The following is a 20,980-nucleotide window of genomic DNA, read 5'->3' on the forward strand; positions in this document are numbered from 1 at the left end:
GGCCTAATCGCAACTGTGGCCCAACTGTAGGGAAGCCTATACCCTACCCACTCGATTAACAATTCAAATTGTTTAATTGATTTGGTAGCTTGTTTGCCAATTGCCATGTTTTGGTTTTCAAATTGTGCACATGTGGATGCTACAGTATATGTCAAGTCCTGATATTTTGCTTTTCAAAATGGTGTGTGTGTGGAGAAATTATTCATTGCCCCAAAGGCAACATCTCATCTTCAACAGGTGGTGCCTTTTACCGATTAAAATTTGCCCAATTGAAAGTGTCAGACTTCTGCCACATAAGCAACCTCTCACTTGACGGAGAAGAAGCAAACGGAAATGCAGTCTATCTACCCGTTGTCTTTTCAATTTCAATTTTAATTTCTCCTCTTATCCCACTAGACACACAGCCTTTTCTCTAAAATTAAGTGTTTTAAATTTCAATCCGTTTGAATGGATGAGAAGATTTTATTTTTTTATCATTAATTCTAAAGGGTCATAATTAAATTTTGACTATAGGGCTCTCGTTGATTAGCCATAAGAAAGTCGTAGAATCAAATATCTCTTAGGACTAACCAACGAGAGCCCTATAGTCAAAATTTAATTATGACCCTTTAAAATTAAATGATCAGATAAATAAAATCTTCTCACCCATTCAAACGGATTGAAATTTAGAACAATTAATTTTTCAACCTTCAGTTTATATATTAAAAAATATGGTTAAAAAACTAAGTGCTCCAAATTTCAATCCGTTTGAACCGATAGAAAGATTTTAGTTTTCTGATTATTTTATCCTAAATGGTCATAATTAAATTTTGACTCTAGGGCTCTCGTTGGTTAGTCCTAAAAGATATTTGATTCTACGATTTTCTTAGGGCTAATCAACGAGAGCCCTATAGTCAAAATTTAATTATGACCCTTTAGAATTAAATGATAAAAAAAATAAAATCTTCTCACCCATTCAAACGAATTGAAATTTAAAACACTTAATTTTAAAGAAAAGACTGTGTGTCTAGTGGGACGGGGGAGAAATTAAAATTGAAATTGAAAAGACAAAGGGTAGGTAGACTGCATTTCCGTTTGCCTCTTTCCCGTCAAGTGAGAGGTTGCTTATGTGGCAGAAGTCTGACACTTTCAATTGGGCAAATTTTAATTGGTAAAAGGCCCCACCTGTTAAAGATGAGGGGTTGCCTTTGGGGCAATGAATAATTTCTCGTGTGTGTGGAGCCTTCGTACTTGTTGCTTGTTGGGTTAGATTGACGAACTTTGGTAATTGTTGGGTTTAGATTGATGAACTTTGGTACTTATTGGGTTAGATTGACGAACTTTGGTACTTGTTGGTACACTGCTAGGAAACTGTACGGCACGTCTGGTTAGAACAAATATGTAGGCCCTACCTCAATTGTACTTCATCAGGATGTGTTATTTAGTACGTAACATTATGGCTAGCAACAGCGTGGTGCGAGTTTAAATAAATGTAGCAGTCAGAGCCAGCAGCGAGCTAAAATTTGAAGTGACGAGCTAAAATTTGAAGTGAGGGTCCCTTACTTTGGTACGTCTTATATTAGTTCAACAATAAAATGGCTTCAACTTTAATTTCCACTATAGACCCAACAATAAAATGGCTTCAACTTTAATTTCCACTATAGACCCCTGTAAGTCAGGACTGGCCTTGGTAGGACTTGATGACTCCATTCCTGGACCCAAGAATATGATAGATAGGAAGATTGAAGATAAAAGACGGCATTGATGATTCTAGGAAATCTGGGGAGGAAATTTAGCATCAAAAGGCTAACATCTTAGCTGGGTGCGCTGAGTGTGCATGTTGGCGGAAGTGGCTGGAGCGGCCGCAGCTGGTGGGGAGGGACGCGGGGGGCTGCTGTCCCAATTTTGGGGCCCACTCTGGTCTCGTTCCGATAATCTGAATCGTTCACTTTGTAGAGTTCGTCGAGTAGAACAACTATACAAAAAATCAGCTTAATTGGATATCATTAAGTATCTGATCGGAGCCCATATAACTCTCAGTCCATGGGTTAGAGTGGATTTGATCCCGTGTTTTGGATCCATTCTTTTTAAGATAAAAAAATTCCGATTAGGTACTTAATGATATCCAATTAAGCTGATTTTTTGCATAGTTGTTCTACTCGACGAGCTCTACAAAGTGAACGATTTAGATTATCGGAGCGAGACTGGAATGGGCCCCAAAATAGGATGCAGCAGCATGCTGCTGTCCCCTTGGAGACAACAGCCCCCCCCCCTCCGGTGGGGAGTGGTTGGGGGTGTTTGGGTTGACAGGGTGGTGGTAGCGGGTGTGTAGAGAAATGTTTAGTTTTTCATTTTATATGCGTTTTAAGTAGTCAAGTTACAGTACTATTTGATGGATCGGATAGGCAATTGTTTTGTTTTTTTTTAGATACTAAAATTTTGATGGAAATTGACAAGTAGTGGGCGTTACGTAACAGACGCGTTGATTCTAAAATTGCAATTAGTTTAGCCTACCGTTGATGTTTAGTTTTTCATTTTATATGCGTTTTAAGTAGTCAAGTTAGACTACTATTTGATGGATCGGATAGGCAATTGTTTTGTTTTTTTTTAGATACTAAAATTTTGATGGAAATTGACAAGTAGTGGGCGTTACGTAACAGACGCGTTGATTCTAAAATTGCAATTAGTTTAGCCTACCATTGATGTTTAGTTTTTCATTTTATATGCGTTTTAAGTAGTCAAGTTAGACTACTATTTGATGGATCGGATAGGCAATTGTTTTTTTTTTTTTTAGATACTAAAATTTTGATGGAAATTGACAAGTAGTGGGCGTTACGTAACAAACGCGATGATTCTAAAATTGCAATTAGTTTAGCCTACCATTGATGTAATCATCTAATTAGTTTAGCCTACCATTGATGTAATCATCTATTTTTATATGGGAGAAGACAACAATCTATGGAATATGATTCATTATTATTCGTTATCTTCCGTTTCTTAATGATCTTAATTTGTTATTACGTGCACGTCATTTTAGTTGTTAGATTGTACTTTAAATCGTACTTTGGATTGCTGGTGCTTAAAAGTTAAAACCACTCCTAACGTAATCCGGATAAAAATGCTGAGCAGCTCCCCGCCGAGCGGATGCACAGCGGCCGGTCCGGTCGTTCATTTCGGTACAGATGACTCTGATTAAATCGAAGCGCATACAAATTTGAATCGTCCATTGTTCGGTTAAGATTCATGCTGTCAATTGTCGAGATAAGTGATCAGATTAGCATCTCTGTACTGCTTTGAAGGGTGCCGCTTGGGAGGCAGCATCCCCATCCGGCCATCCCGATGAAACACTATCCGAAATCAAGCCTACATTAAATATTTAAAGTGAAAATTTTATTTTATTAGTTGAAGTGTAATTTTAAGTTTTTAACTGCAAGTTAGAATTGAACGAGGTCTTGTGCTTCTGTGAATTAATTGTTGGAAAAATATTATTTAGAATTAATAATTTATTTGAGTGTGAATTAAAATTGACTCATTTTAGAGTCGCGACTTTTCATTAACATGTTCGCCGTGGACGGATGCGTTTTTTATGAATATATGTTTCTTTTTCCTTGGTGACTATTCATAGAGTCACTAGTTCGTCAATAAATATCGTTCCCTCATTCATTCTTAGTTTGTTGATTTTTCCTTTCATTCAAGTCCGTTCTTATGGGAGAGTACAAATTAACACAATATGGTTTGCCTAGCCTTCCAATTATATTGCTGCTTTGGGGGGATTCCGATTCCGATCAAGTAGTATTGGGAGACAGACGTTCAATGTAAACCGTGAGCACCTTAGTGGGGCGAAATCTGTCCTAAGTACAGAGTGTCACACTCTCCTTGATCACCATTTTATTTTGAGTCCCATCTTGGTTGCCTGAGCTTGGTGCAAGAGCTCAGTGAGCTTCAACTCAACAAGTAGATCAACGCTAAGACTTCAGAAAGTGGTGGCTGGCTAAGAATCAATCGATGGAGCTTTTTTGGATAATTTGATCACTTTGAGGGAGCTGCTGCTGGCTGGGTTGCTATTTCCAATGGGCCAATGAGGAGAAAGGTGTACCATTATGAATGCTCACAAGCGGATACTCGTGTCTAAAGGCACGTGGGAATATAATATAGTCTCTCAACTCAAATAAACTTACGGACTGTTTAGTCGACTGCTCTACCCTTCAACTACTATTTTGAGACGTTTTCCTATTTGATCATAAGCAGAAACATTTAGAAAGAGATACATTGCCTAAAAAATGAAGGAAAAAGATTAGGAGGGTATCCTTTATATAGTTAAAAAAGAAATGATCTGACATGAAAATATAATGGAAGGACCACATGAAAATATAATGGAAGGAGATTTGTATGATCTCTCTATGGATTCTGATATGTCAAGGAAAATTTTATCATCATCATTTGTAAGTTGCAAGTTTTCTTTTCTGGAATTTTTTATCATCATTCGCATTGTCTGTCTGTACAATTTGTTGAGGCCAATGGTAAGCTGTCTCTTTCATATAATCATGAAGAAGATTAAAGTCATTTTCCAAGTCCGGACGGCCGATTCAAGCCGTCCAAAAATTCTAAAAAAAAATCCTAGTGGGCCTACGCGGAAATCAACAGCATTCGATGTGTGTAGGGTGGTTGGATCAAACACCTTATTTTCTGTATATATACATATACATATATACATGAAAAATATGGTGCTTGATCCAACCACATTACACACATCGGATGCCGTTGATTCTTATATGAGCCCCCTCGGTTTTTTTTTTAGAATTTTTGGACAGCTCGGATCGGCCGTCCGGTGGCCGGAAACGGCCCGGCGCGGCCGTCGATACGATTTCGAGGGGGGTTTGGTCGGTACCATTTGACTTTTCGTTTCTATTTAGTCAATGGATCAAGCTATTTTGAAGTTAGAATTTCCTAACTTATAGCACGGTTCATTATTTATTATGTCAGTGAACTAAATAGAAGCCGGCTCTCTTCCACACACCCATTAATATGAGTAAGGATTACAAATTTTTTGTGCAATCAATGGATTAGGCTTCTTCGAAGATGGAATTCCATGCACCCTCTGGAGTATAATTTATGGATCCACGATAGTTCTTGCAGAAAGTCTACACACATACAAACTGTGCACAGATTGTGCACAGATTTTATTGTGGAGCCCACCACAGGTCCCACACAAATCATCCGAGTCGTTCATTAAATGTAAAATATTTTTTCAAGGGTCCCCATAAAAAATAATCTCAATCCGATACCTATAGGTGCTTGATCCAATCATATAACTTTTCATTATCCGAAAATCTGAATGAAAAGTTAGATGGTTGGATGAAGCACCTATAGGTATTGAATTGAGCTTATTTTTTACGGGGACCCTTGAAAAAATGTTTTACATTTAATGAACGGCTCGGATAATTTGTGTGGGATCTGTGGTGGGCCCCACAACGAAATCTATGCACAATCTGTGCACAGATTGCTGTGTGTGTAGCACAGTTCTAGTTCTTGATGGCTCCTGATTCATTCGAGGCGTTGATCTTTAGGATTCACCGAGGTGATCATTCATATAAACGATGCTTCACGTTGTTCTACAACATAGCCACATAATTGAAATGCATTTTTCGTTGAGAAAAAATAGACAGTCTTGCTCATATGTCTACTAACAATTTTTCAAACTAGATATGTATCAATCACGTTATGTTTATGTCAATCAATCTCATTATTTATAGGGATGATTAATTTGTGCTCGAAGAACTCTTTAAGTGAATAACTCAGATCATCTAGTAGGCCACCAGATGGGCCCGATCGCAACTGCGCCCCAACTGCAGGGAAGCCTATGCCCTACCCACTCAATTACCAATTCAAATTGTTTAATTGATTTGGTAGCTTGTTTGCCAATTGCCATGTTTTGGTTTTCAAATTGTGCACATGTGGGTGCTACAGTATATGTCAAGTCCTGATATTTTGCTTTTCAAAATGGTGTGTGTGTGGAGCTTTCGTTTGGAAGACTTTATTTATTTTTTTAATTATTTTTTGGGAGTGATTTTGCGACTCCTTTTTTTTTGTTAATACCATTCTCTTTTGTGTCCATATAAGATGATTTGTTTTGTGAGAAGAGGGGAATGATATTACAAAAAAAGAAGTGACAAAATCAATCTCTTATTTTTTTTGTCAATGAAAAAAAATCATCAAACGGAGAGTTTTTTTTTATAACTCATACGTACGGCAAGTTTTCGCACACCTCAACTAATCTAGGGCCTACGGAATTCCCATTAAATTCCGATATGGACGGATTTGAACTTCTATTCCCATTACCAAAACCTCTTTGTTATGGAGTACAGTAGTATTTTACAGCATTTGCTCCTCTGTCTCACACTCCATTCCCTCCCTCTCTACCATTTGTCTTTCCTAAGATAGTTTTCCTTTCCTTGCATAAAAATGCCCTCCATTTTCGTCCTTCAATTCACCAATTGGTTCCACTGATTATCCTGCGCACGCACGAAAATGGAGGCCTCCTCCTCGCCGTCCCTTGTTTCCAAGGCCAGGACCGCCTTTCACTCCGCTGCTGCCAAAGCCGAGAAAGTCTTCACGGACATTAAAAAGTCCGATTCTTTGACCAATCAAAGTTAGTTTTTTTTCTTTTCTCCCAATCACAAACCTCTTTTATTTTCAAATTTTTCTCTACGTATACTATTTTTAGACTTGGATTTATTGGAATTTTTGTGATACGTTTTTTTTTTACATTAATGATAGATTCAATTGGAGAGCTTTCTGAAGATCGATTGCCTAGCACCTCAAATTGCAAAACACCGAACAGCGGCGGCGACGCAAAGGTTAATAAATTGTTCGATTTTGCTAATCGGATTTGGTATTGATTGCGATTATGATATTTGGTCGGTTTGAAAATGTAGAATGGTTAATTGTTGTGGTTGATGGCTTGTTTGGATAGAGAAAGCTGAAGTATTAAGAACCTAACCGAAAAGGAATGGATAGAATTAGAATTAGGTTGTGGTCTTGTTCTGAATTGAAGCCTCCGTTGGATGTGAAAATTGACTTCCTGGAAGTCGACAAACGTGATTGGTGGATCTTCTTTTTGTTTCTTCCTTTTGAAATTAGAAAAATTCGTGCTTGAACTACGGTAACTTGTTGCTGCACGCTGATTTCGGTTATTGTTTCATCTCCGTGTGCACATAGATACAAGTGCATCGTTTCCTCTAATGAAAGAGTGCATCTTTGTTTCATTCCGTGGTCACAATCTTGTATGTTTCGAGGACCAAATTATCAAGAAGTTGACATTACATGAAAATATATGTTTGGTCTGAATGTCTTTTTCATCCATTTTGATTTGCTTTCAATTGAACTATTACATGGAAATATCCATTTTCAATGTGACGTGGTGGCCACGGGTTTGAGTCCCGGAAATAGCCTATGCGCTTGCGAGGTACTGTTGCGTACATCCAACCCTTTCCTAAACCCTACAGTAGTGAGAGCCTCGTGGGCTGGATAGCTCATTGTTTTGTTCTGTTGTTTATTTTTTTTCTTTTGCTTAGGGAACTACATCTTTTTCATTCGTGTCATTTCAGAAGGATTTCAATTTTTATGACACAGAGTCACCATGATGTAAAAATCTTTACGAGGAAACCACCTCCATTGAAGACAAAGCAGGATTGGCAGGAGAGGTTGAAGAACATTAGAATTGGGAAAAAAGGAGCTGAAGATTTTGAGAAACCTGGAAATTCAACAATGTCATTTGCAATTTTTGATGAAAACTTGTACCTTATGGGTATGAGAGATGCTTCTGAATCAATGGTAACGTAGCTCTTTTTCATCTTGTTCTTCTTTTATGCAATAAGAAAGTAACATCGAAAGTTTTATGGGCATCAAAGTGGGATGTGGGGAGTACAACATGAACCTGAGCCTTCAGGTTCCTTGGGCCACAGTTTAGGTCATCATGGAGACATGGCACACCATATCATACATTTGTATTACTTTGTCATTATCCTACACACATACGCACATCTGTTTCACTCTGGTAGAGGATTCGAATGGATTGGTACTACAATATAGATCCGGAGTTCAAAGTCCAGACTTTATATCTATATGTGTAAGCTATTCCTCTGCCATATCCAAATGAAAGACCATATTCTTGGCCTTTTCTCAGTTGTATGTAGAAGGCATTTGTTAAATTGTATACCGTGATAGAAAATAAAGAGGCCTTGATTTTTACAATTTTTTTTATCTTTTATTTTTACATTGTTTAAATCGTATATTATGCTCCGCAAATGATTGGACCTGCTCCAAATGGTGATAACGCTAACATACTACATGGATTGGCTTATCTGTCTTGAACACTTCATGCCATAAACATCTTCATCGTATCATTGGGAAGTGAATATAGTTTCTCTATGAAATTCTTTTGGGGGAAGTATAAGATTAAGAGCACAACTGGATAAGCCTTTTATCTGCAATGAAAGAGAAACTTTTTTTCCTTTAGGCAATGCATTAATAATGGAGGGAGCCTAGTGCACTGGGTTTGCCCTTTTTTTAGGCAATGCATCAATGATGGTTTCAAGCCTTTTAGCATTCAAACGTGTCTTGTATTTCACTATTTCTGTTTACGTATTTGAAAAGTTTAGATTTGGTAAGTTGACATGGCTAATTTAGCACCTAGGAGGGACACTGGGCTTAAGTCCCGCCCCAAATAAAGGGCTCAAGTTCAAGTCTCCCTCACTTATATATCAGACAAACGAATAGCACATTATTAGTTTGGGATCGACCGTGAAGAAGTGACAGCATGAACACTTCATGTGATTGCCCTTTAAGCTTGTATGTTTAGCTTCTGACACTATAAATGTTAGGAAGAACTAAAACAATATGCTTTAGGTGGACTAATAGATTCTGGCTGTACTTTAAAAGGGTAGTGTTATTGTGTTTTTTTTAAAACACAAAAAAGCTTCTTTAAATCTTGATGTCTTTTTCCTGTAAACTAATATGATTACATTACTCATTGACTAATATAATGTCTTTTTTTTTTCAGGGTTCAGAAATAGGTTCCTCACTGGAATGTTTGGCCAGCGCTTCTATTATTCCTCCATCATCTGTGATGAAGCAACTTGCTATAGCTCTTGAGTAAGTGTTTTTTTTATGGCATGGTGGGGGGAACTGAAGTTCCATCTGATGACATGTTTGTTGCTTTAGTTTAATTGATCATCATACAATTCGATGCATTTCTATAATGGGAGATGTCAGATGAGAATATCAGAACACATTTTGTTTTATGAATGCATAGGCTTTATAGTGCTCTTGTACCAAAGACGAATGGGACTAAAGTGATTATTGGTTGTATATTTTGTATTTTTAGGTTTCCTCCTTTCCTTTCGGATTTACATAAATTGTCTGTCTACTCTTTGGAACTTAAGTTTGGTTAGAACTTCTACAAAAGGATGCTTTGCTATTCTTATTGTATCTTATATTCTTAGGTATTGTCACTGTGTAAATTAAAGCATTGTGAAAGAACCATCTTTACTTATCAATGGTATTTCCTTGTACTAGGCAATACATCGCACTTTTACAAATTTCTTTCTCAGTGTTTTTGAACCTGTCTCCAGGGCGGGAAAGAAGTTTAAGTCAATGAAAGAGCTTCTAGCATCATCCAGAGATTCTTCACCAGTGAGGGAGAGGGCCTTCTCTGCAGTAAAGTCATTAGTACTACGCGAAAAGGAAGACAAGTTCACAGCAGAGTTTGGTGGTGATGAGAAAGTTCTTTCGCTGTTAAATTCGCTTCTTGATGCAGGTAAATACGTAGTTTGGCAACTTCTCAAACGCATCTTACCTGAAAATTGATAGTGTCAAATTTCATGTCATTGCCCCTTTATGATCTTTCACTTTCATTGTAATATCTTCAAGATAATCGCAGAAGGACAATTTTCTGGAAGGAAGATGGGCTTTGTATTGGATACACCAACAAATAGTGCATCCTTGCCCAAGGATATCCATGGTTCTCCTCCACAATGCTTTGTTGTTAAACTTTCTGAAGTCATTGGAAGCTTCAAAACCCTACGGAAAATGACATTATTTTGGTACAAGGTTGTTGCCGAAGTAAGTGTTCCTGTATAACTTGTCATAAAAAACAACACGGGTGGTATATGACAATGAAAAGGCTGATTTATGTTTTATATAATGCTGGTTGTTCTGAAATAAATCAAAAGCATAACATGTTTCATAAATTTACCTTTCTCTTTTTTTTCCGGACAAGAATTTACCTTTCTCTTGATCTTGGATATTTCTGTTGTCTTTTGCAAGACATGCATTTGCAAGTATGTCTTTCCAGAAACTACCGGTATCGCCATTTTTATAATTTTGAGTGTGATGTGGTTAATAATTAATACAGCACAAGATGGAAGGTTTTGAAGCATGAGAACTGTTAAATTACTACATCTTACTTGGCCTTGTGTGGATATAGTGAAGCTAAGCTTTCGATTTTAGGTTAGCATCAGCTCTGCTTGTCAGTTTTCTTCTGAAAGTCACACCATCAAGCATCTCCTTTCCAATTTTAGGATCAATCCCTTAACTATGGCTTCTTTAGGCATTGCCATTAGTATTTCGTATGGTAATACTGTCATAAACGCTGACTTTTACTCCACAAAACTCCTGGAGTTTTACTTTTGAAACTTGTGAAAAGGGTTGTCAGAGGATAAAACCATCAGTCCCTCAATCGGATTATGTCCTAGTGCAATAACTTTACCCCCTTTTTTTTTTGTCTTCATATAGCTCACAAATAAGGAAAAGAGGGGAAGTCATCTCTGGTAGGCCGAGTTAAAAATTACTTACTTTTCCAGGCTTCCTGCACCAGTATTTGATAGGCCTCCCTTGTTCCACAAAGCTATGACAACTAATTTTCATTGAGCTTTACATATAATGACTAAGGGATGAACTATCGAAACCTTTATGTCTAATGGATGAAATAGTATGTGGAACAGTTTTATCTTCCTTTTATACTGTGTTCGTTTTTGGCTCCTAGAGTCTCCCTCCTTGTGTTAATAACTGTGGTTTACAAACACTTTCTCAGTTCTTATCCTTTAGTGTTAGTCGAGTTAGTGTAATACGATGTATATCAGATGTAACGAGAACCTGTAAGCACTTAGTCCCAAATCACAACCCTTTAGACCCCAATATCTGATTTACTGTGCGGAGGAGAGCATCGACCAGGGTTAATTCAGGGTCAGAATATAGTGGTCTGGAAGGTGGGGCCTCTCCCGCGCTCAAGAACAGATGAGCAACTCTAATACCAGGAGTTTGTACATCTGGAAGCTGGCACCCCTTGGGTGGTTGAGGGTGCCAAGGGCACTAACTCGGGCATTGCTGTGCAAACTTCCTTTTAATGTGACTTCCATGCGGCACTTGAGCAAGCATTGGGACGTGGTCTCGTACTTCTTTGATTGCTTGTTTGCTCTAGTCTATTGATTCTAGTATCTACGCATGGATTAGATCTGTTATAGTGATTACATTAGTGTTTAGAATTGCTTGGTTGATCTGAATAATCTGCACAACACCCCCCTCCACTTTGCCTGGAGTGATCGACCTATAGGGACACCCTTTTAACTGCAAAAATGTTCTCAGTCTGCAGGGAACCATCCAGATCAGTCTATTTTGATATTATTGAATTTTCTCCTTAGTAGTGGTATATATTTGTCCATGTAATTCTACCTATATAAATCATGTTGCTTCTCTGAATTTTCATTTGGTATTTTAAGACCAGACGCATCTATACTACTAGTTTTTAATCTTTAGGTATTGGGCTCTTTGTGACTTCTTTGACTTGCAGTTGAGAAGACTTTGGTCTGAAGGGCAATACATTCCTAGCATCCCTCCAGATGAGATTCCAGATTTAAAATCTTGCCTTTTCTACCAGCAGTTAGAGGTTATCAATTGTTGTATTTCCAGAAAAAGACGCCGCTCTATTGCGACCGAGTCATTAGAGTCTGTATTAAGGCAAGCTGGTTCAAATGCTAAAGAATCAGCTGTTTCTGAAGGTGGTGTTCCTCTTGCCCCAGTTTTATATGCTCAAATTAGCACTGGAGAACTTGTTCTCCGGCTGGGAGCTGATAAACCTTTTGACAATTTAACAATGCTGGAAACTGGGGAACCTGTTTATACCCCTGTTATGCAGGTTTGGCCAATCCATCAAGCTATAATAATTGGCTTTTTAAACTCCTCTTGTTGATCAATTTGTACGTGTATGTATGTAGGAAGGACCTTTGCTTACAGAAGACCTTATCAAAGAAACAGAGGAGCTTGTGCTACGAACAGGGAGGTCAGTTATTGAGTAATTCCATTTAAGGGATATGTTCTATTTAACACCGATTGTGTCTCAACAGTTTATGAGGAATAGTGGATTATCTACCTCGTAAAATTAGTTCTTCAACGAATATCATTGTTGAGCCAAAGCTTGGTTTTGTATCCCTTAGGATTTGAAACGTGATGCAGATGGCACTTATCAAACCTTGAGGGATAACACGTGGAACTGTGGAAGTGCAAAGTTCCATGGTTGGAGAAGACTGCGATTCAGATTTGTAAAATTTTGTGGTTTCGTTTGTCTTGGAAACTGCATTCGGGTTTAAGAAGCCTTAAAGTTGACTCGGTCTTGATTAAAACTCGGTCTTGATTAAAACAAGTTAGTGGAGATGATTATTTTCAAGTGAAAAGATTTCCGAGTCACCCGATTTAGGTTTGCTGTTGGTTATTCCTTCGAAATTCTTCTGAACTTCCCCGGTCATCGTAGGGAAGTGGGTTGCAAAAATATGGAAGCGCTGATGTTGTCAAGCTAATATTAACTTTCCAGATGGTATACATTGTCAAGAGGGTACCAGTGCTTCCGGTGTTCACTTTTGAAAGTGTGCTAACCTGATGAATACTGTTGTATGTGAGATACAGTCAATTCTCCAGGAGAAAGATCTCAACTTTTATTTTAACTTCATTTGAAAATGCCAGAACAATAACGAAGCCCTCTTGCTGCAGATGAGACTATTAATGTTGACCAACAAAACTGATAATTCACTTTGTTTTGCATTTCCCTTTTCTCTATACGTCTATTTACCTATCTCGAGTTTACTTTATAAATGATATTTTCCTTTCTTCTTCACTCATCTTTCATATCATACATAAGAAGCTTGCTTAGGCAGAAATTGCTTCGCAGAGAGATTCATGTGCTAGTGTTATAAAGCATTTCCATCGTAAACTCCCACACATACTTCAAAAAATGTTAAGCTCTTGTTAGTCTTGGCTTCTGCAACGCGTCAGTTCTGATTATACTGTACCCATAGACAATTTTGCACAAGGCGTGTAGCTATGACCACAATTATTTGGTTTGGTTGGTTGGAAGTGTATTAGATCCAAAAATTGATAAAGGGTATTCTAGTTTATGTTTTCTTAATATGCACTCTCCAGTAAGAATTTTGTTTCACCTTTCCTCAAGAGGCATTCTTTGACAAACTGTTTTTTGCATGTCCAGTTTAGGCGCTGGGTGTTCACAACTCCTCTCTGACATGCAGGCTTTTAAGGTAATGCTGTGTGTTTTTTCCTCATGGATAATTTGGAGGCCTATTTACCTGTGATTAAAGAAGTTCAGGGTATTGACCAGAACTCAATTGAAATTTTGTTTTATCTTATGTTAGGCTGCAAATCCAGGTTGTACTCTGGAAGATTTTGTAAGGTGGCACTCCCCACCTGATTGGACAGACATGGAGCCGAATAGTATGTCTGAAATCGCCTCTAACAACGGTGATTTATTATCTGCAAGAGGTCAACTAAGTCGTCGAATGCAGAAGGAAGGTTAATCTTCTTGCTTCATCATCCACTGCGCAGTAAAATCCCTACAGAGTTGCCTGAGTCTGCACTTTCAATTGGGAAACAATTGAATCAATATAATATCTTACTGGTGCAACTTTTAAACGGACAAATATTGAAGTCCACAGTTTCTGCAGAATCTCATCCATCGTCTACTTAAGAAATTGAAACTTAAACACACATCTTTTATCTTACCATCATAACTCAGCACTAAGGTTATGAGTACATGGCTACACACTTTTACAAGTTTCCATGGCCACAAGTTATGTGCTACCACAGCATATCTTTGCTATCCTAAATGGTTGTCTGTGATATCTAGGTAATTTGTGGCGTGAATTGTGGGAGACAGCGAAGCCGGTCCCAGCTGTTAAACAAGCACCCCTCTTTGATGAGGACTTTGCTGTGTAAGTTGCAGAGTTTAGTTGCAAATGAAATTATTTCATATGTACTATCTTATTTGTAATTGTTTCTTTATTTTGTTTTTCTAGAGTTAAGTGTAAGCTACTCTGAATCTTTTCATTATGTATTCTGTAATTTTATGTTTGGAATGAAACTATCAAAGTTTTTTGCCATAAAAATAGCAAAATTTGAAGATTTTAGGGCCCTTTCCTCATGACAAAACACATCTTAATTCGGAATGAGTTGATTGTATAATTGACCAATTCATATTGGGGACAACCGAACAGACTCTTCAAATCTGATCTCAATTAAATAGCTGTCTGAAAAGGATTTGTGGTGCTTTCCTCTGCAGGGAAGGTATTCTGAACGACTTGGAAGATATTCCACCTTCTGAGCTTGTTGAACAATTATTCATTTCTCTTGTAAGTCATCTACTGTATTTAATCATGCATAATTTCTGTCTGTTTCTTTTTGTTAATGATTTCAGTTTTGTGCTACTGTGTAGGTAATGAACATTCATTTTTTCACAAATGCATGTTATTGTACTGTCGTTGAAGGAATAGTTGTCATTAACCATATTTTAGTGATTAACAAGCGAATTGCATCTATAGTAGGTGTATTTATAAGCTTGCTGTACTCATTTATGTATCTGCATCAATCAGAAATCTGTGCAGGTTCTACTGTTATTATATCTTGACAGTATCTGTTCACTGACTTGGAAGTTGAAACAGTTCGTATTTCTTGGAGTTAGTTTGGAGGTCAAAAAGTGATACATTAGGAAGCATGTAGTTCCAGCTTACTCGTTTCCTTCTTATGCTTGTAGAAACCTAGCTAGTGAAAGCCATTTTTCCAATAAACTGGTTGACACCTTGTATCATATATGTGCTGGTTTATGATCCTTTGTTATAGGTCGGCCATTTGATAGTCTTCCATGCACTGTTTCTTTGATTTGCCATTTGTTGACAAGAATTCTGCAGAACAACATAAGGGTAACTAAAGTGCGATATTTTTTTTGTGTGCTAATGATGTTTTAGTTTCCTATAATTTTCAGCTGGGTTCCGGATTTGTAATTGCTGAGGAAAAGCTCTCCCCAGACAGTAATTTGTCAAAACTGTTCTGGGAGTGTAAAGATTACATTATTGCCACTTGCCAAGGCATCACCTGGACTGAGAAAGTTGACGATATATGCCAGGTACATTTGTACTTTGTACAACTGACTATTTGCTACTTATCCACACTTCTCGATTATCCTTTCTTTCACAGGCCATGGATGAAAACCTCTTCCTTTTTCCTTCTTTTTTGCTTGCCTTTTCTTTTTGTGGATGTCGAAAACCTCATCTTGGGAACTATGTTAACCATCCTTAGAGGTTTATTACTGTCCAATATAGGCATCAGATTCAAGTTGGGGCAGATCAAAAAAAAAGAAAAAAAGATTCAAGTTGGGGAACTAACCCACTCCCTGCTTTCTGGAATCAATTTCGAATGATCTATGCACGAGCGGGACAGATTTTTGAAATGGCCTCCAGTTTATGAACTTTTCATATGAATATAGGCAATCTAAGTAGGTTGTTTTCATTTTCTCATTTGTTTCTGCTTTCCATAACTCTTCCTCGAAATTATATCCAATATTGGCATAATATGACACATGCGATAGCCAGACAAATTTCTCAAAAAATGTGGTTTTACATTGCTTTCATTCAGGAGAATTCATTTAGTGTAACAGAGAACATTAATACTATCAAAAATTACACGAAGTTTTTCTTTTTTGATGTAAAAATACCCAATGTTGATGAACTGTAAGAATACCATATTTTTTAACTTTCTGTTGTAGGTGTATGAAACAGTGGAGATGATGCTACTCAAGCCAGAGGAGGTTCTAAAGATCATAAAGCAGCCTGAAGAAGCCACTACTCCAGCTGGGGAACCAAGACATCGGTTCAAAAGGCTTAGCCTCATCTTTGGCAACAGGCATAAGCACTCGGTGAATAAATCAGCATGGAAAGACCAGAACTCTGAAGATAACACCACGCGCCAATCGTTCTCATCCATGTTTTCAAAGAAGCCGCCTAGGCCTGACGCCCCATCACCCGGTGAAAAACCCGTTTGTTCTCTTGAAAATGATTGGACAATCGTATAAACTTGCTTGATTTCACTTGTAAATATAGCAAATTATGGTGAAAATGCAACCACTCAGGGAAGGACCTTCATTTCTTTTAGATTAGAGACATTTCTGTTCAAATTTCAACGGCAATAAGAAATGAAAAAAATTCATTTGATCTTCACTACAATTTCAAGGTGTTGGGATGCTCATCTGATTTCCTATCGTGTTATCATCGCTTGGTACTCTTGAAGCTGCCCTTTTTCTTTGTTCGTGAGCTTTTACTGGCGGTGGATGTGCTTCATTTATCAAAGTCTATTAGATTATTATTCAGCACTAGGTTTCTGGTCTTCACTGGTCTGGTTGGACAGGAGATCCTGCAAAATGAGCTCTGGTACCACGAAATTGGAAATCCAGTACACGAACAGAGTATGGCGCTGTCATCCATGTCAAAAACATATTAGTACTTCAAAATGCGCGCTTAAACGTGGATGAAGTCAATAGTTACTGCAAGAAACTATATTTGTTTCCAAAACTATTGTAAAATTTATCAGTTCCTCTGTTCTCAAAATGAGAGACCAAGTCAACGAATTGAAGAGAACGAACCTTGTACCGACTAAGACCGATATGTCGGGCTTATTAGCAGAGGAAGTAACACCAGGAAGAAGTGAAGTGGTAATGGGGATAGCCTTTGTCTTCTCCATACAAGTGTGCGTTTGGCTTGTACATATGCCTATTCAGGTTGATTTCTGGTGTGCCAAAGCAGTTGGGCTGTGTTTGGTTGTTGGTTAAATCCGTGGCAAGTGAAAGCAAGGAAAATAATGGAGATTGAAGACTGGCAGACTGAATGTGATGGTAGAACATAATAATTACATGCGCATGTGCATGCCTGAAGATTGCATTTGTTTGATAGATCTAAATACATGGGCATGTGCTTGGCTGAAGATTGCATTAAAGCTCCCATTCTCTTGAACTTAACTTAAATCTGGAAATTTTGTTTTTTATTTGAATTTTATTCGCATTTGTTAGTTTTGCGCCAAACTTTTGTAGGTTATTGATTCGTCTTAATGAGAGGAATAGTAAAAGTATTTTGATAAATAACCATTTTTTAACAAAATGACAATTTTTTAGCACTACTTTGACTATGTACCACAATACCCCACCCACTCACACATACTTGAAGCACTTTGTGAATATAGCTAGAAATTGAGATAAATATAAATTGTTTTACCATTAAGCATAAGGAAAAAAGGTCTCTAATAATAGTAGTTTTTTTTGGTTACACATAATGAAGTGCATGTATGGTACCTTGTCACCTCCGTTAGAGAGTATTGCCCTGTCATACCACAACATTATCTGTAGGGGATTCCATCGCACCTATGTTGGGGCCGAAGCTAAGATCCCACCACACGAAGATGGTGTTAGGATAAGAGCTATGGGGACTTGAACTTGGGTCACTATAGGGACTCTAATAATAGTTAGTTTCCATGTAATGTCCATCGATATAAAGGTTTTTTTTAATTTTCTAATATTAATCTGCTCTAATAATAGCTATTTTCTTTATGATCCCAGCTATTTTGTCCTAGAAAAAATTAGGGAAAATGACGGCTCAAGACGTGTTTTGATAATTAATACCTGCCAAGGACATTTTCAGCTTTAACAATTGTTCTTAGCATGTCCTTGGAAGGTATTAATTATCAAAACACGTCTTGGGCCGTCATTTTCCCAAAAAATTACTGCCTTGAATGGATTGTATCTCCTTTAAGATACGTTCCCCTTGTTTTCCTTTTCTTGCTAGTCTGATTTTTCTTCTTATGGCTCCACATCTATTGAGAATGGGAGGGGCTGTAGAGCACCCACCGCACTATACCGTGTAGTGCGGTTGATCCGATCATCTATTTCGGTGCGGACGGTTTTGATTTAATCCAAGTTCCTATAAATCCTAGCTGTCCATTGCTAAGATGGACGACCGAATGAACCGCACTACACGTGTAGTGCGGAGTGGCAGGTTGGGAGAAGCTAGACCTAAAGATGGGCTGTCATCAAAATTTGTCTGAACCCTCCGCAGTATTATTGTTAACCGTAAAACCCAACCCCACCTCTTTTTATAACTCAGGTTTTCGGGTCAGCTTATACGCATTTCGACTAATCCTGGGAGTCCAAACCCCACTTCTAACAGCATATAAACAAACTTGAAATTGAAGTCCTATATTACATCACCCCAGGGATGGATCCAGAAATATAGTGTAGTGGGGTCACCTGTTAATTATAATGGCAAAAATTTATATTTGTAGTCAACGGCCACAATAAGATCATACAAAAGTTTATAACGTGTACTTTAAGTTAAATTAGGTAAAAATGAGAACAAAATCTCATACAAAATTTTTTAAAGTATGTTTTAAATGAACATCGACAAGTTTTAAGATGATCGAGCTAGTTTTGTTAATGACTTTGTTTTACAATATTTCTTTCAGACGGTTAAAAATAAAGAGAATCAAGAAAAAATAGCTCCAAATAGACAAACAGCTCGTAAAACAATAAGTATAAATACACCATATATATGATGAAATTCAGACATAAAACTAATTCTGTATGTATTTTTCTAAGATATCTGCAAGTGTATTTTTATTTATATATTAACACATTTTTATAATTATGCTAATTTATAAAAAATATATTTTAATTTTGAGCGGGGCATCAGTCCGTCCCTGCATCAGTACCCTCTATTGCCATCTTAACTATCGAACTCAAATCATTGGTTGCCACGAGGAAAGGCTTAAACATTTCTGGTGCCACATCAGTGTCATCTTCTCTAATATAATGTTGAATGTCTCACTAATTCTGGTGGCCCAACCCCCACTTCTAGCTAGCAGCATATAAACAGTCTTGAAATTGAAGTCCTTCTGTATGACATCATGCACCCTCAACTGCTATCTTAGCTTGCGAACTCAAATCGTCGGTTGCCGTGTGGAAAGGCTTAAACAGCTCTGGTGCCACATTTTAGCGTCAAATGTTGGGTGTCTCACCCACCGCTGATTCATCTTCTTCCCTTGTCGCTGAAGTTTATCATTAACTAAAGGGAAATGATTTTGCTATTCTCTTTTTTGTTAACGCCACTTCCCTACAAGTGTATTTTTGCATTAAAAATACACTTGCAGGAGAATAGCGTTAACAAAAAAAGGAGTGCTAAAATCAACAGCCTAACTAAACCATCCCCGTAATCATTAATAACTACATGTGAGAGAGAGAGAGAGAGAGAGAGAGAGAGAGAGAGAGAGAATAAAATTAAAGGAGCATGTCATACTCGTGGAATTAATAAATAGAAAGAGATCCTCGTGAAGGTCCTAATATATCAAACTGGGCGAATAATGTTGAAATTAATTGAAGAGCATATCAAACTCGTGGAATTGATAAACATAAGTGACAAGTTTTCCTCGTGAAGGTCCTAATATATCCTTCCTTTTAGAAAAAAACAGAAAAGTCTTATTTTTGATTTCTTTATGTAACAACTAACAATGCTCCGGTGCCACATTAGTATCATCTTCTCCAATAATGTTGGGTGTCTTACACACGAGATATTTGAAAATCATTAACTAACCTATCCCCGTAATCATTATGCAAGAGTCTAGGACCCATGCAGTCTGCACCCCTCCCATCGCATGGGCCACCGCACGCCGTATAAGATCCATTCCGAATTTTACAAAAATATAAAAAAATATTCATAAATTTAAAATTGGGCGAATTCAGAAAACATAGATACCGATATCCGTTTGAACTGATTTTTTATAGAGTTCCATAAATAATTATTTAAAATTTTTATGAGTATTTCTGTATTGTTGTGGGGTTCGGAGTGGGCCCCACAAAGCGTGCGGTGGCCCATAAGGTAGAAGAGGTGGAGTGGTCCTAGCACGTCTAAATCATTACTCTGTATTAATTATACATGATCCAGAGAGGTACAAATATCTATATTATAAAACAGAGCAGTTTTTGTTTATATATACAAACATGAGCACATTTATAGCCGTTGATCACTTTCAAGCTAAGATTGTAGCCGTTCAATTAAGAGAATGTTTCCTTAAGTTATACTTTGACTTGCTGTTGTGGTAATATATACACTTTTCTTTCCAATTTATTACCTTTTGTTTTTTTTCATTTTAAGTTGATATTATTTCAAAAGAGTTGATAATTAACCTTTAAATTATTGTCTTTTTTTTTATGAAGGAACACAAATTCGAACAATTTGGTTTGTTTATCAATTCTACATAGAGTCAGTAGTTACCTGTCTAAATAAATAAATAAATAAATAAATAAATATATATATATATATATATATATATATATATATATATATATATATATATAAAAGATTGTTATCCATTAAAAAAGTGGATATTTTGTTTTTAAATATAGTTGACCAAGAAAATTCCACTCTCGTTGCAGGTAATGAGTCAGGTGGTGAGAACTTTTTCTCGTGTCATTATTTGAAATTTTTCGCATTTGAGAGTTTTGCACCTCATTTTTTTGGTTTTGAGACGAATAAAAAATCTATGTTATAACACTAAGAACTTTTTCTCGTTTTGTCATTATTTGAAATTTTTTCGCCTCACTTTTTTGGTTTTGAAACAAATCAATAAT

General features: G+C 37.1%; 1 protein-coding gene across 5 annotated transcripts; it reads left to right on the forward strand.

Annotated features, from left to right (window-relative positions):
• Nucleotides 1-6,300: 6,300 nt before the first annotated feature.
• Nucleotides 6,301-16,535, forward strand: LOC131330506 (uncharacterized). 5 transcript variants are annotated; one of them, XM_058364120.1, is made up of 14 exons: nt 6,301-6,628; nt 6,757-6,836; nt 7,612-7,812; nt 9,041-9,132; nt 9,612-9,796; nt 9,920-10,101; nt 11,828-12,172; nt 12,252-12,316; nt 13,514-13,562; nt 13,677-13,833; nt 14,168-14,252; nt 14,600-14,669; nt 15,299-15,439; nt 16,079-16,535. In XM_058364120.1, exons 1-14 carry the CDS (start codon nt 6,508-6,510, stop codon nt 16,382-16,384), a joined length of 2,079 nt encoding a protein of 692 aa, XP_058220103.1. In that variant the 5' UTR covers nt 6,301-6,507; the 3' UTR covers nt 16,385-16,535. The 5 variants fall into 5 exon arrangements, with proteins under 5 accessions (XP_058220103.1, XP_058220107.1, XP_058220106.1 ...); XM_058364121.1 differs by lacking the exon at nt 6,301-6,628 and adding an exon at nt 6,915-7,444 and having other exon boundaries at nt 6,778-6,836; XM_058364124.1 differs by lacking the exons at nt 15,299-15,439; nt 16,079-16,535 and adding an exon at nt 15,157-15,295.
• Nucleotides 16,536-20,980: the final 4,445 nt, after the last annotated feature.

The sequence above is a fragment of the Rhododendron vialii genome, chromosome 6a, assembly GCF_030253575.1.
Source record: "Rhododendron vialii isolate Sample 1 chromosome 6a, ASM3025357v1".
Taxonomy (NCBI): Eukaryota; Viridiplantae; Streptophyta; class Magnoliopsida; order Ericales; family Ericaceae; genus Rhododendron; species Rhododendron vialii.

What these genes read in the sequence shown, in the direction of transcription:
- LOC131330506 (XM_058364120.1), top strand. Translation starts at nt 6,508, where the DNA reads ATGGAGGCCTCCTCCTCGCCGTCCCTTGTTTCCAAGGCCAGGACCGCC. An exon ending in GAGATGCTTCTGAATCAATG is followed by an intron (nt 7,813 to 9,040) that starts GTAACGTAGCTC and finishes TTTTTTTTTCAG; the next exon opens with GGTTCAGAAATAGGTTCCTC. An exon ending in AAGTTGACGATATATGCCAG is followed by an intron (nt 15,440 to 16,078) that starts GTACATTTGTAC and finishes TTTCTGTTGTAG; the next exon opens with GTGTATGAAACAGTGGAGAT.